At 33.2% G+C, this 15,086-nt stretch overlaps 1 protein-coding gene across 1 annotated transcript; it reads left to right on the top strand.

Moving 5' to 3' along the window:
* The first annotated feature begins 6,644 nt into the window (after positions 1–6,644).
* Positions 6,645–14,699, top strand: LOC150099634 (uncharacterized). Its single transcript, XM_090404230.1, has 6 exons — positions 6,645–6,808; positions 8,154–8,209; positions 9,092–9,199; positions 9,843–9,878; positions 13,219–13,257; positions 14,445–14,699. The coding sequence occupies exons 1-6, from the start codon at positions 6,682–6,684 to the stop codon at positions 14,532–14,534; spliced, it is 456 nt and encodes a 151-aa protein (XP_090260356.1). The 5' UTR covers positions 6,645–6,681; the 3' UTR covers positions 14,535–14,699.
* Positions 14,700–15,086: the final 387 nt, after the last annotated feature.

Genomic DNA, 15,086 nt, shown 5'->3' with positions numbered 1-15,086 from the left:
CTGAATCTGTTGAATAAATTAAACAGTTATGTTTTATTAAAAAAATTTTTGTTTGTCGCTCTTAACAATTCTGTTGATTACAATTTTTACAGACAAAAGATATTAAATATTAACATGTTGTCAGTAAAATCCAGCTCCTGTTACTGGATGTGTGATAGGACTTAAAATATTCCATGTTTTCTGTATTGAGAAGAGTTTCGGGTTATTTCAGATTATGTAAAAATAAATTGAAATGTGAAAATGCATAACATTGATAAAACAAAAAATACTTAGCTCAACCAACGTACCTATATACTTTAGATTTATAAATTTCGTGGATGTGAGTCACAAAAACAGTGGAAATCTTTTTCAAGTTTCAAGAAATATTAATATTAAGCAAAACCTTTATCACTTTATTTTTTAATTTTATTCAAATCTTTCTGGAAAAATTCCTTGCAATTATAAAAATTTCTAAGTAATTTACAGTCATTTAAGTATGACAATCGTGCAAGAATATATGCTCATTAGATTCAATAGAGTTTTATTTGCGTAATAACGTTGAATTAAATTTTGTTTGTATCTGAAGATAGATACAAAATCTACTAGAGCACAGATCATATCCAAATTGAGACAGATACCATTACTGTTATTGTTACTATCACTTTTATATAAAGTCCCAACATTAATTCTTGGGAATTTATATGTGAAAAGTTTGAATGTTGTTTCTTAGCTGTAGTCTATCAAATATGCAAATTTATACAAGAAGTTTCGTAAGACAATGTAATGCGGTATCAGTGCTCCTCCCCCCCCCCCCCACGCACGCACTCACTCACGAATATATATATATATATATATATATATATTTATATATTTATATATATAAATAATAATAATAATAATAAATCAGATAATGCCTTTTATTCCCTTATAGGGAGTAGGCTAGGCCTAATACCCTATCTAGCTTTTGGAGACTGAGTGGGCAGTTCAATCATCACCGGTAGCCAATCAGAGATACCTGTCCCATGTCTACCACTAATTATAGAAGCCACCGATGAAGAGGCTAGGCTGACAAACAAGTGCTGCAATCTCTTGGTACCTAACCCTAACAAGATATGCCATTGTCTGAAATAATGTGGGTACTATATTTTTTTGAGTTTAGGGGATGAAAAACCCGAATTTCCGGGACGAAAAACTTGCTTTCCGGTGCCAGAGATCGACTAACTCGGGAGCCGGTCGAAGAAAGGCTTAGAAAAAGTTCCTCCAGTCGGCGACTAGACTTGAACTTAAGTCAAACTTCGAGTGACCAAGCGCAAGGACGCAAGCGCTCCTTCCACTGAGCTGTACAGGCCCCCCTCTCTCTTTATATGTAACTTAAGTCAAACTTCGAGCGCCCAAGCACAAGGACGCAAGCACCACTTCCACTGAGCTGCACAGGCCTCTATATATTGTTTCAGAGTATAGGAACCCCAAGCCTTTAATTCCTTTTATGTAAAGTGCCTTCACATGACTCCTATTTCACGATTGCAATGAATAACATTTAATATAAAATATGATCGTCATCAAAAGATGACTCATCGTGAATAACGATGATTAATACATAAAAAAAAAACCTTGATGGATTTCTACTAATGTCGTTTGAGTCCAGATAATGTTAAGTAATTGTAAGAAAAGTTAAAATAGTTCTTTGCGAGATAAGAACTTTTTTCGATGAATTATGAAGAGCGAATTATAGCAAATAATGCTATTCGACAAACTGCTTCTACGAAATTATGAATGTCAACTTGTCAAAACAAAAAAAAAAAACATACCAGTGAGTGAAAGAAAACGAAATGCCCCAGTAACCTATAATGAAAAAACAGTCAACTGCATTTCAGGTCTTGTATTTGTGTGTTTTGTGCTGTGAATATATGTTTAAAATCAGCAATTTGGAATATTCAGAAAGCCTTGATAGTTCCAAGATGTCCCATTCTGGAAAGAAATGTAAGTAATATCCGTGAAATAAATGTGCAAAATTAAAAGAACAAACAGTGTCGTTGATGTGGTAAGAATATTTAAGCAATATCACTTTTGAAATCACAGTGAATTCACACACGATTTGTTTATTTATTGAACTTTAAGATCTTAATTTTAGACGAATCAAAATATTCGGATGAATTATGAATAAAATATGAATTCGAATTCGAATATGAATGTAGAATAAAATATGTATGATCTATGGGGAAAAAGTGTGTGTTTGAGGGAAACCAGCATATAATTAAATTATTCAGAAAATCCTCAACGTAGCTGCCATATCGACTGTACTCTACTCTACACTAAGAACTCCCATAGTCTTTAGCAGGAAAGAAATACCCCAAAAGATATTGGAAAATTAGTACTGCCATCTATAGAAAACCAAACACAAAACTTGACGACAATAATGGTGTTTGTCACCATGGGAAATTACAAGATAACTTATCAATAATCATTATCCATAATGCCATATGCAAACCATCTACTTATCTACAACTCATAACAACACAAATCCACGACACGGACGTCGCTTCCCCATCTTCCTTTTCCATTCAAAACAATAACGTCACTTATTTACAACTAACAAATAACGTTGCTTATCTTCATCTGATAAAAACACACATTCATAACACTAACATCGCTTCCCCCATTCACCCTACCCCTATTTGGTTTAAACTGCTCTACCAATCACTTCACGAATCCTTATCTCTAACCTTTTCCATTCAAATCAATAACGTCACTTATTTACAACTAATAAATTACGTCACTTATCCACGTCACGATTCCTTATCTTATCTTGATCTAGATCTGGTTAAAAGTGTCCCACCAATCACGACAAGAATCCTTATCCAGTAATATATCTTCCTTTCCATTCACAATAACGTCATGACGTCATCATCTGAACAAGCATTCCCGTCACGATTCCTTAACTTATCTTGATCTTGTTCAAAGTCTCCACCAATCATGACACGAATCCTTATCTCTAAACCATACCCACAATTCCTATGCGAACAAAACAAACAACGTGACGTCACTGCCACATATGTTCCGCAGAAAAATCCCAAATATTCCAAACACATAGCGTCACATAAACAAAAACCTCATCATCTTATTAACCAATCACGTCACTATTCCTTATCTTTTTTTGATTCAAAAGCGCCTACCATACCCACAATGCCATGCCCGAACCAAAAGACACTACCTGACCTAACCTCACACACACATATGCCCCCAGGGAAATTCCAATCATTTCAAACTCATGACGTCACACACACACAATGAAGTTATCATCTCAACAACCAATCAAGTCACGATTCTTTATCTTATCTTGACCTTGATCTTGTCAAAAGCGCCTACTATACTACTCACCTTAATAATTCCAGGTTAAAATCAAAACTGGTTCCTCCGGAAATATGCTGTGATGCTGAACTTGAAAATCTCCCCAAAACTGTGAAAATTCAGAAAATAAATGCTGCTATAATTAATAGGATGCCAAGAAAAATCTTAATTTGTTTCTTCCATCTACCTGACATGATGACAAAATATCTCGTTTTCATCAAAATCAAGCTGCAATTTTTTGCTCACCTGATGATTTCACATGGAATCACCCATCAACAATAACCCTAACATGAGTGCATGAAAATCAAATAAAATCACTCCCATATTCACCTTGAAATAAACATCACATTGGTTGTGTACTATCTCCATATACATTAATGGAGACTGCATTCTATTTTTAACCGAACACATCTTTGAAGCAAACCACAATTAAATTTGGATTGATTTCTCCCTCTTCAATGATGGTACTTTCATATTCGTGAGAGATAATCTTTCAGACAACAACGAAACAACTTTCTAATTCTCTCTCTCAGTTCTACATGCACACACTCTCTCAATATTTCTTTAACCACTTTCGGTTACATTGTTTTTGCTGATATCCAACGTTTGCTAACTCCTGGTTCTCTTCAAACTTCTATTCCTGAAGATTCGTTTGCTGAGCCTAATGATGTAGGAAATAAACACACGAATTACTTAAAAATAATTATTCATTTACTCACTGTAATATCAAACAACATTCAATTTCTCTCTTTTCTCTCTCTCTCTCTCTCTCTCGCTTTCTTCTTTTCATACAAACTAGATTTTCTTTCATTTGTACAGTAAAATTATTGGTAGAACGCTTGTCTTCCAGCTGTACTCTACCTTATTCCATTTCATAAAATATTGATTCGAAACAATTGCTATTCATTCTTTCAATTTACCTCATTCTTGCTTTAACAAGAAAGTTGCCAAAATATTGCACACCACAAATGGCCGGGGATAAACAAAATCATGCTTACTATAAAACTGTTTACCCAGAACAAATGAGCAAACAGCATTGATCACCAAATCGAAACCAGACTTTGAAATAGTGAAATGATTTAAAATCTACTCTGTGAAACACGCAATAATCAGTGTCTTTTTTAGTTTCCATATTTTTTGGATCTAGTACTTGTTTTTGCATCCATAAACAGCTTTTGCATATCCACAGAGTTGTTTTGTGCTAAAGTATCAACTAAAGTAAATTAAGAAGCCCCCTCCTCCCCCCATCTTTCTGTTCCTTCAACTTCTACATGAATGCAGAAGGAGCAGAATGTAGTGAATGAATTATGCTCTGTATGACATTGCAGTACAGGCCTTCTTTGTGATTTTAAAGAAAACATCAAAAGAATTCAAATAATCTGGATTTCCTTTATTTTTCTTGTTCTGGTTTGCAACAAAGTTAATATCATGTTATGTTTTCCGTAGATTATCTTATTTTTTGTCTAAAATTCGCAGAATCCATTAAAGTCAACTTGTATTCGTTCCATTTCTGGACTTTTTTTTTAATCATAAAGAAGTCCAGAATACTAGTACAGATCCTCTCTAGTAGAGATCCTGACTGCATCTATAATTAGCTGTTAGTCTGTCACCCGGAAAGATCTTGGGAAGCAGAAGTAATCCCACTTTTATTCGATATGAACAAGAGATCTCAGCATTCTACCAAAATTTAGTCAAAGGTGGTGATGGTCGTGGAGAAAAATTTAATTTCATTATTCTTAATAATGTAGCAATGATTTAGAAAGCGTATATTTATTGTTTAATTTCTTTGGTCTCTACATAAATGACCATGCTGAGATAGGCCAATGACGAGCAATATATAGCCTTTCCTGGTCAAGTATATCACACTTCTCGAAGTGTTGATCGTTCAATCCAAACGGGCTCTATCGTTCGTTTGGTTTTATTTATTTATTTATTACACTACAAGGAATCTTGCTCTAAAGAAAATGTAAAATTTTACCTTAACCCTCAAAGAGGAGCTGTTTTGAGGGCCAAGCAGTTCCGCTGGCGGGCTGGTTGCAAGATCGCATACGGCATGTAGCGTAATTACAATGGACTTGGTTGATGTCTTTATACGGTGGCACATAATCTGAAATTCCATCTAACCTGCAAGATTTTGTACTTACTCAAAGGGTCTCGTTTAGTCGAATATATAGGGAAATATAGGGTATCCATCTGCGCATACATTTAGTTTATTCCCTGAATGGGCGCTATATCTAAGAGGCATCCTCTCCCGTAGTATATTCCTATAATCTTTTCTTTTCATCCACAAAACACTTTGGGACCTAATATTGAAAATATTAACGCCAGTTTCATCTTCTAGTAAGCGGAGTTGTGATTTTACATTCAGGGATGAAACTGACGTATTATCCAAAGACCTCGAAAATCTCTATGCCTACAGTGGAGTATGTACAAACAGCGTATTGACTGAAAGCAGATATGCGGTGCACTCTTCGAAATTATCTATTTTTTCCCCGATGTATATCAGTTCATTTAGCCGGTCTTGATGATTGAATAGTTATTTTATCCTCTCCGTAGCAAAGACGTCGTTTAGATTCGAATCCGGTAGATATAGATGATTGTAAGTGTTTATCAACGGGAGATGAGAGGAGTGCTTATTGGAGGCCTGATATATCTTAAAAAAAGTTCCATCTTAATTCTCTAGAGCAGAGTTTGGAGATTAGCTAAGGGAAAATATCCAATAAATAAATAAAAGTAACTTAATTTAAATAATTTACGTGTGAATCCTTTCTTGATAAATTGAAAATAAAATAAATAACAGTAACACTGTCGTTCTTTTCGCTATTCTCTGAAAACAAATACTTGAATGGTTCGGATAATGCTTTCAGCACTCTTTGACCACACTATCTGAGATATTGTGTAAACAGTGTGTGGATTTCTTTGTTCTTCTATTGAGTTAGTTAATTCTCACATTACGTTTATGAAAACAATCGTTGCAGTTTAGACATTTAACGCCAACTGTGGCATTATTTATTTTTTCAGCATTTAGCCTTGTGAGTATAAAACATAAGGTCTCTCTAATATAGATATAATTTTGGAAAAAAAATAAAATTAAAAAAAACTCCTCTAACACCTCCTCATTACTCAAGGGAAATAAGCGGATATTGTTTTTATATGAAATGATTCACAGAAGGTCTCATTGATAACGGCTAATTAAACTTAGCTAAGTTTTTCAGTTTCCGGCTGATTACATAATCCGAATCGGAAGTCATTTGAAACCATTCACTTAAACAATTAATGAATGCCTATAAAAGTACTAAGAGGACATCAGTTTTTTATTTATTTAGATTTCCTCTAGAGTAAACTTTTAAGAATATGATGAGTTTTCAGTTTGCAGTATTCGTTTTCTTCATAGTGTGCTCAGCGCTGGGGAATCCAACAGCTCAAAATGAAGGAACATCCCGTGAGACCCAAAAACTATTAGCCAAGAGTTTGTTTTGTGGTATGTATTGTTTTCATTATTTAATTATAATTTTAAACCAATACTTCATTATGGCTCATAATACTAATCTGAACTTTAAGCGTAATTTAAGAATTATCAAGAATACGTTTTGGTGTTCCCTTTAACATACGTCTGAGGTGTATTCGAATCTCGTATATGACTTCATGAACTTCACATGCTGCTCCTTATCCAAGATACATCTGATAAAGTGGATGATCTCCTACCCTATCCATGGTGTTCCGTTTGTCTTTATTTCTATGCTGGGACTGTACATGCTAGTATGTGAAAAAGTCTAGAAAACAACATCAAAATTCGACAATGTGCTTTCTCCTGTAGGTAGCTACGTAACTGCAATGAAATAGCCTTTGATTATTAAAATAGAAAGCCAAATGGCTAGTTTTCTGGAAATTTAATAGATATTAAATGCATAAGAATCCTATATTGTTATATAGCCAGTAAGTGAAACTCAAGATCGAGAACTACGATCTATGAGTTTTAATGCCGAAAAACTATCGGCGAAGGCAATTCGAAGCAAAGGTGGAGCAAGATCCCTCGCTTTTCTTGATATTCTCTCATAATGTAAAACACAGCTCCTAGGAGATGTAATACTGTCATTACATTATGAGGGGAGGTCACTACCCAGACCGGTTTCAACCTTTTTTGAGGTCTCATCAGTGAGTAGGTAGACCTACTCACTGATGATATCAAAAATATCAAAGCTTAGTGAAAAGAACTTACATACCTTCACTATACGAATGCCATAAAGGTGTGCTTGTATTTTGTAATTAAAATAAAAAGCCAAACCCAGACCGGTTTCAACCTTTTTTTTTTCAAAGATTTTTTTAATCTTTGGACTAGTGTGCTAGTCCAAAGATTAAAAAAAAAAAGAATAATATATTTCTAATATTTCTTTCCACTTTATTTTCATAGTATCTCATTTATATATCTATATGTACTGTATCGGTGTATTTTATTTATATATCTACTCGTCATTTATATATTTATACTCTATAAAATTCTGTATAAAACAAACTGTTCATTCTGAAATGTGACGTCACCAAAATGATTTTATTGCATATTTTACTGTTTTATTTCACCAAATTTCTCACTCATTCCATATATTCTTATTAATTTACGTCTTTCTTTTGTATCTTTCATATTGTCCTCTGTTCATTAAAACTGTCGAATCATTTCCTAACACATAAACGGGTATACTAGTTTCTTGTTTTCATTACGAAAGTAAGAAATTTTCTTTTCATTCTCATTCCCTTCTTTCGCTTTTCATATTGTTCCTTCGTGTAAAATCTTGTTTTTATAAAAAAATCTGCCATATTTTCTTTTTAAGGAAATGAAGAAAAAGAAAGTGCTATTGCCGATTGTTTGAAAATGGTTACCGGACAGGTAAGTCTAAGCAGTTCATTTTTATTCAATGGGTTATAATATTAAAATGAAATTAAATCTGTAGGATGTACAATAAGTATGTTTGTAGCTCAGGCAGTTTCGATATTTATTATTCGTTGGAAAGTCGGGATTCTTGTCCGGCCTAAGATATAAAGTCCTTAGCTTTTTAAGTGAAAGAAATTAGACTGTCATTTCGGGAGGTGGAGAGATATTTCCTCCAGGATAGTCGGTTTTAATTACTTGACAAAGCCATCGGTCATCTTAACAGGAGAACACGCACCATGTACGCGCAGAATATAGATTTAGGTATAAGACGAATCACGTTATTCAAAAATTATATTTACGAAAACGAGTCTGGGCTTATCGTGTGTCTTAATTCTATTTTAACCAAAGTCAACTACGAAAGGCGAGAAAACATTGCAACTTTAGTTTCTGTAGCTAGATGGGCGAGAAATAACAATGTAATCTCCATACTTCATAAAGATCCAATGTCGTAAGTCTGGAAAGAATGGGATGATGATATCGAACTTATATTACTTGCTTACAATCGAATTGCAATAAGGTCCAGAAAAAACGAAACTCAAACGTTATTTGAATATTGGGAAAAATTCTGTGAGTTCTATTTAAACGCTTTCGTTCTTGACATGAACTCTCTCTCTCTCTCTCTCTCTCTCTCTCTCTCTGACTCTCTCTCTCTCTCTCTTTCTTTCTCTCTCTCTCTCTCTCTCTCTCTCTCTGACTCTCTCTCTCTCTCTCTTTCTTTCTCTCTCTCTCTCTCTATCAGCTTAAATATTTGTTTCTGAATAGAATTAAATTCTAAACGAAGAAGTATATATGCAGAATAAAGATGAATTGTAATATTACAAGCTTATTTATCTTTAGGTGCTGGAGATCTATACAGAATGTCTCGAACCATCATACCCAGACAGCGAGGATAAAATTCTTGCTCACGTCACTGGTTTTTGTAAGGATGAAGAACCGGCGGAACAAGTATGCTTCTTAATGTGTTTGTTATATTAATATTAGTATTCATCAATAATGTGTAGTAGTGACATTTTATTGGGATATTCTCTTTAGATTTACATATTTAGATATTTAGATTTAGATATTTTAATTTACATATTTTATTTTTAGTTTACATATTTTCAAAACAACATCTACTAATGTGTGATAAACAGAGTTAGGCAAAAAAGAATAATTTCGATAAATCGTTTAATTAATTATTATTTTTTTGTAAGGAAGGATGACAATGACTTCAGAAGGGAGCATAATAAAAATTATTGTTATTAAAGAAATGTTTGGTTTTATTTATAATTTGAAATATGTTTCAGCTGTCACATTCGTCAACTTTTTTTTGGAAGTGTTTCAGACTGACAGAATATTAATTTGAGAAAGTCTCGAAATATTCTGCCAGGAAAAGCAAAGCAATTAATATACATCAAGTGAAAATTATCATTAAATGTGTAATCTCTTTCATTTGTTAGCAAATTATGAAATTATTTTCACGTGTTTTAATATTTACTAGCTCTACGCTCAAGTTTAACATCTATAAATGATATAATTGTTACCTTATGTCTAATAGAATGTCTCTGTTTTATAGCAAAAACTGATATTCCTTGATATTTTTATTTAGGCTGATATGTGCTTTGAAGAGAAGACTCAGGAACTTGTAAGTACATGCCTATTGCATAAGTTACAATCTGGTAATTTTTTTTAATATGACCACCAGCCACGAAAGGTTGTGGGTGGGTTAAGAATATTCTTTCTTACTTTTATTAATTATATATATTTGTATTTTTATTTTTACAAACTCCTGTGTTAGAGATCGAACGTTAACCTCTTTTAAAGTCACTTCAGGGCCCTTTAATAAGAAGAGGCATGGGGTCTTCACTATACCATGAAGTTCATCTGTAACCTAAAGAAAATCACAAGCACCCATGCCCACGACAGGATTCGAATTCGCAGCCTGTTGTTTGTAGACGCTAACCACTCGGGTAACCAGGTCGCAAAGTCGAATTCGATTCTTTATATTTACACGCTCTGTTATAAATGTGACTGTATAATATACTTTTATTATTTCCATGTTTCTGCATGCGATTTATGAAAGTGCAAATAAAATATTGTTTATAATTGCACAGAACAGGGAACTTAAGCTTTATTTATTTTTTTAATTTTTTTAATTTATGATAGGAATTTAGATATGATAATTTGAGAAATGGGGGTAATTTGCCCTTTTCGTTTGGTCAGATCATGAAACTGCTTATATCAGATAAGATGTAGATTAAAAAGTTTAATTTTAATTAAAATTAAATAAAAATGTTTAATTAAATAAACTATAAATGTAATGAAGTGATTTCAGGAAATAGAAAAACAATTTGTTATTATGATTCTGAGGAAAAGATAAAGAAGAAGGGTAATGGTTATGAAAGAATGAGTAAATATTTACATAAAATGAAGTGGAGTTGATGAAAATAGAAGGAGCAAAGGAGGAATATTTATCCTGTAATAAACAATGGAAGAACCAATTAAAATGTTGGTAAGAAATAAATGAAAAACTTATAAAAATAATTCTTGAAGTGGATGGTTAGTTTTTTTTTTTTGTTTTTATTATTGAACTTATGTTCCCTGTCAAGATGCCTCGCTAGATGAAAAGGAAGATCGAAGTGATGAAATTAGCAGGCAGATGCAAGTGACTACTAGAATTAGGACAGTTTAACAGTCAAGTTGAGTGGAATGATAATCACTATGTTGGGTGAAGTCAATGGAAAGATCATGTTAATTACAATGGATGTAGGTTGATTCCAGTGTGTGAAAATGGGATGTGTCAGGTGCTACATGGTTCTTATCAACACAAAAATATACACAAGTTCACATGGACATAAAGCATTAAAAGAATGCCAAGTGCAGGAAAGAAAAGAAAAGAAAGTGTAAAGAAACAGAACATCTATTAGGAAATACCTATAGTGCTCAGCTAATGCTACCTCGTGATTTGAGTGACACTTAAGAAGTTCATATTCATATCGAACGGAATTCAATACATAATTTCTCTTAACCATTTTTAAGAGATATTATGGCAGATTTTTATAAGAGGATAGGGTAGAACATGAAACACGTGACGATTACTATAAGGAGAAGGAATGCTTGTAATAAATTTACAGGAAGTAATAAGGGCTGTTCGATCTTACAAGAATGTAAATGCGACTAGTCCTCCTGGCCAAGTGGTAGTAGTAGTATTGAAATATGGTGGTAATAAAGTAGTACAGATCTGGGAGATGATATTCATGATATTCGCTGATTTCAGACGAAGATATCTTTTATCAATAGACTCTGTGTTATATGTCATCTGTTTATGATAATATTGGTGAGGATGATCTGAAAAATTAGTGATAAGTGCCATATGTTTGGTCAGCATGACAACCATATAACACATATCATTCCTTATGAAGGGGAATAATTGAATTTAGCTTATCCCTAACAATTTCAAAAAAAAAAAAAACAGTCGATTTTAATACTGGAAGATCATCTAAGAATAATGTTCTCCTTACAACAAATTCCCAGAAAATGGCTGCTAAGAATAAATGACGTCTTTTCCCTAGCATTTTGAGAAAGTATCATAAACGGACCCAAGGAGGATTTATCCAGGATCAAGATCTCTATAAGGATTTGGACAAACGTTCAGAAGAATTTAATAATGTAATAGGACTAATTGACATAAATATGGACGTTAATGTCATCAACGTTATTATGTATTTGGGAGCAGTTTAGAGGAGCAAACGTTCATTAGCGTGGACTGAGAAGTGAAAATAAATCTCTTGAAAACCGAGTAACAGATCTTGAACTATTTAGGGCCGAAACAACAAAAGTTGTGAGAACAATGGATTGTTTCTATTAATTAAATGCGTTTCTATAGCCAGGTTTTCTGTTCCATGGGATGAAAACCTCACTTTGTAGTGTCTATTCGTACCATGATGGCATTTTATGGAGTTCTAAGGGTCCAAAAGTAAGAAGAGGCTACATAAGTTGATTTATACTTAGAATAACGACAAATTGATGTCAGAGTTGAACTCTCACTGAAAAATAAAGTAAACAAGTAAAAGTATGATGGCCACGAATTTGTGTCAATTCAGGACCACATGTATTCTAACACAGATGGAAGTTAAAAGGTCAGTTATGGAGAAAAATGCACGCCTTGAAATAGCAGGGATACGTCTACAAAAACAGATAAGAACGGGGGACCTTGAGAATTATGAAATGGTTAATTTATGTGAAGAGAAATTGAGTAAAATGTGGATTACACGAACGGTGGCTATTAACAGCTGTTGAGAAAATCAGGCTTACATGACGAATACCAAAATATCTTCAAGAAAAGAATATGTGATTAAGGAGCTGCTGACAAGTGGAAATGCATGTGAAAAGAAACCAAGTAAGCTAGTTTATCAGGGACCTGAAGTTATGAATGGGGAATTACGAATATATACAATAGGCGTACATTGAAAACCTGTTGAGCTGAAGGAGAATGAAAACGAATTTAGACACGCTTGTTTTTTCTCAAAGTATTTATCCGTTAATTTAAATTCTTCTCCCATTTCCCTTCAGAATTAGTGCTAATACGTTTACAGAACAATATTTTCAAAAGAGAATTCAGATTCTACGTTTGTATTGCCAAATTAAAAGTGAATGTAATTTGCTTATTAAATGAAAATAAATCTTATCTTCACAGCTCATTCAGATATACTTACATTTTTCTGAAAATTGCCAAACTTTTAAAATAAACATTCGTACATCATCTATTTTTCATTCTCTCTCTCTCTCTCTTTCGCTGTGCCTTTAATGTGAATGAATTTTCCTCACTATTTTTCAACATAATTTCCCTTACTGTCAAGGCATCGCCAATTATTTCTCTTAAATCTTCTTTTATCTCCGTATTCTTTCTGCTTTCGGTTGACATATTTTAGTGTTCCTCGCTGTGCGAAGCAAATTTTATGTTCATATTTCTTTTTCACTTGCAGCAAGCAAGCGCTGTACAAGAAACGCAAGGAGAGTTCATGGTAAGAGATTTATAATTCTATAAAATATTTTAATAAAGTTGTTTAAATTGGACTTAACAAATTTGTAAAATAATGAATAAATTTTAAATTATAGCAGCAGTTACATCAATTCTTAAGGATAACGTAAGCTTGTGCATTTCAATGTGATAATGGGATATGCACGGCACCTAACTGAATTTGGAGTAATATGATATAATCATAACCAGACAGGCTATTAAAAATTATCATAGAAACTATGAAGAAAGCTTCAATCCACAACATGAAAAACATCCAGCAAACAGGAAAAACAACTCGGTCACTTTGGAGGATGGATAATGGTTTACGCACATTCGATCTGGTGGTATTTTAATGCGATAGTACTCGACAAAGGCACATCGGTATTTGCGGCACGTTGTTTTCCTGCAGCAGAGAGAATTCATCCGTCCGCGTTCTCATCAACTGTCCATCGTTTTAAATGTCCATAATCTATTTTTAAATGCGATAGCTGACTTGAACATTTACTCAACAGGTTTAATCCACCATACTTTCAGTTTATCCATAAATATTCAGTTAATATCTACTGTCACTAAGGGCTTGTTAATAAGGAATGGATCAGGGAAAGAGTGGGTAAGTTTCAGCATATTGTATTTGGATGTTTTGCTTTATTACTCCGCGGTCAGACTTTTTTATGTGTGTGTATGTGTGTCAATATGGATGGGGATGTACGCTTGTGTCTCCCATCCAGAAAAGGTTTTAAACCTATATTGCATTAAAACCGAGCATGGGATAAGTAATTATTTCTATTATTTTATAAGTGTTTATATTTGTTTAGGTAATCTGTAAACAATGCTGTAGAAGAGGAATAAAAAATATGGGGCTACTTAAGGCCTTCATTAAGCACCGTTGGTGATCTTACACGGGATGAGGAAATTCATCTTCCAAACAAAGATGAACTCCCCCCCCCCTTTCACACACACATACACACACACATTTTCAAAAAAGTAAAAGTCAGTTATAGTTCTGCAACGTTATGAATTTTATAAATTCTCCAAGCTCTGTTATCTACCAATACTAATGTAGATGTTTCGAACAACATTTATAGCATTGTTTTGCACCACGATTAAATAAGATTGAGTTAATTGTTAACATTTATTACCGCGAGCGAGTGCGAAGCTTATTTATAGTGTAAATGTTTCGTTCTTTTTCAGGCATGTCTTGTGAAATTCGTTGCCGATCATGTAACGCCCGAAAATCTTGCAGCACTTTTAGAATTTCAGAGTACCAGAGTACGAAAATAGACTCCTGGATGAACAGGACACCATCTTTCGCTAAACCAGTAGCATTTGAATGATGCTGAAGATGAGTGATCTACAAATATTTTGACAAACTTGGAAAAATATAAATTCAATCGTCATTTGTATAACAACTTACAATAAACGAAATAAATATTCTGTAATTACTGATTTTAAGATTTTATTTTCTGTAATATGTTGCACAATTTTTAATATGGTATATCCATGAAATATTCTGGTTCTAAAGTTTCATACGAAACAGTAAAGAAGAAATTTTAGTTTCACAATTAAGAATTAGTCACTAATTGAAAAAAAAAAGACAATCTATAATTAATCACAATAAATATATATTTCAAATTTCTGAAATATTTTTTTATGAGAACAACTTATGTGCAGAGAAGACAGGTCTTTAATCCATTTAATGTAAAGTGTTGTTACCTCACTTTCTATTTCAGGATTGTAATAAATACACATTTAACATAAAATATGCCCGATACCAAAAGTAGAATCATCGTGAATAATAATGATTAAGATATAAAAAAAAAGCTTCATGAAAGC

Source organism: Typopeltis vanoorti, chromosome 14 (assembly GCF_054136105.1).
Source record: "Typopeltis vanoorti isolate ZY-2024b chromosome 14, IOZ_Tvanoo_1.0, whole genome shotgun sequence".
NCBI lineage: Eukaryota > Metazoa > Arthropoda > Arachnida > Uropygi > Thelyphonidae > Typopeltis > Typopeltis vanoorti.
Note: the sequence above shows the minus strand (reverse complement) of the source record. Positions and strands in the feature narration are given on the sequence as shown.

What these genes read in the sequence shown, in the direction of transcription:
- LOC150099634 (XM_090404230.1), top strand. Translation starts at nt 6,682, where the DNA reads ATGATGAGTTTTCAGTTTGCAGTATTCGTTTTCTTCATAGTGTGCTCA. An exon ending in AGCCAAGAGTTTGTTTTGTG is followed by an intron (nt 6,809 to 8,153) that starts GTATGTATTGTT and finishes TTTCTTTTTAAG; the next exon opens with GAAATGAAGAAAAAGAAAGT. An exon ending in AAACGCAAGGAGAGTTCATG is followed by an intron (nt 13,258 to 14,444) that starts GTAAGAGATTTA and finishes GTTCTTTTTCAG; the next exon opens with GCATGTCTTGTGAAATTCGT.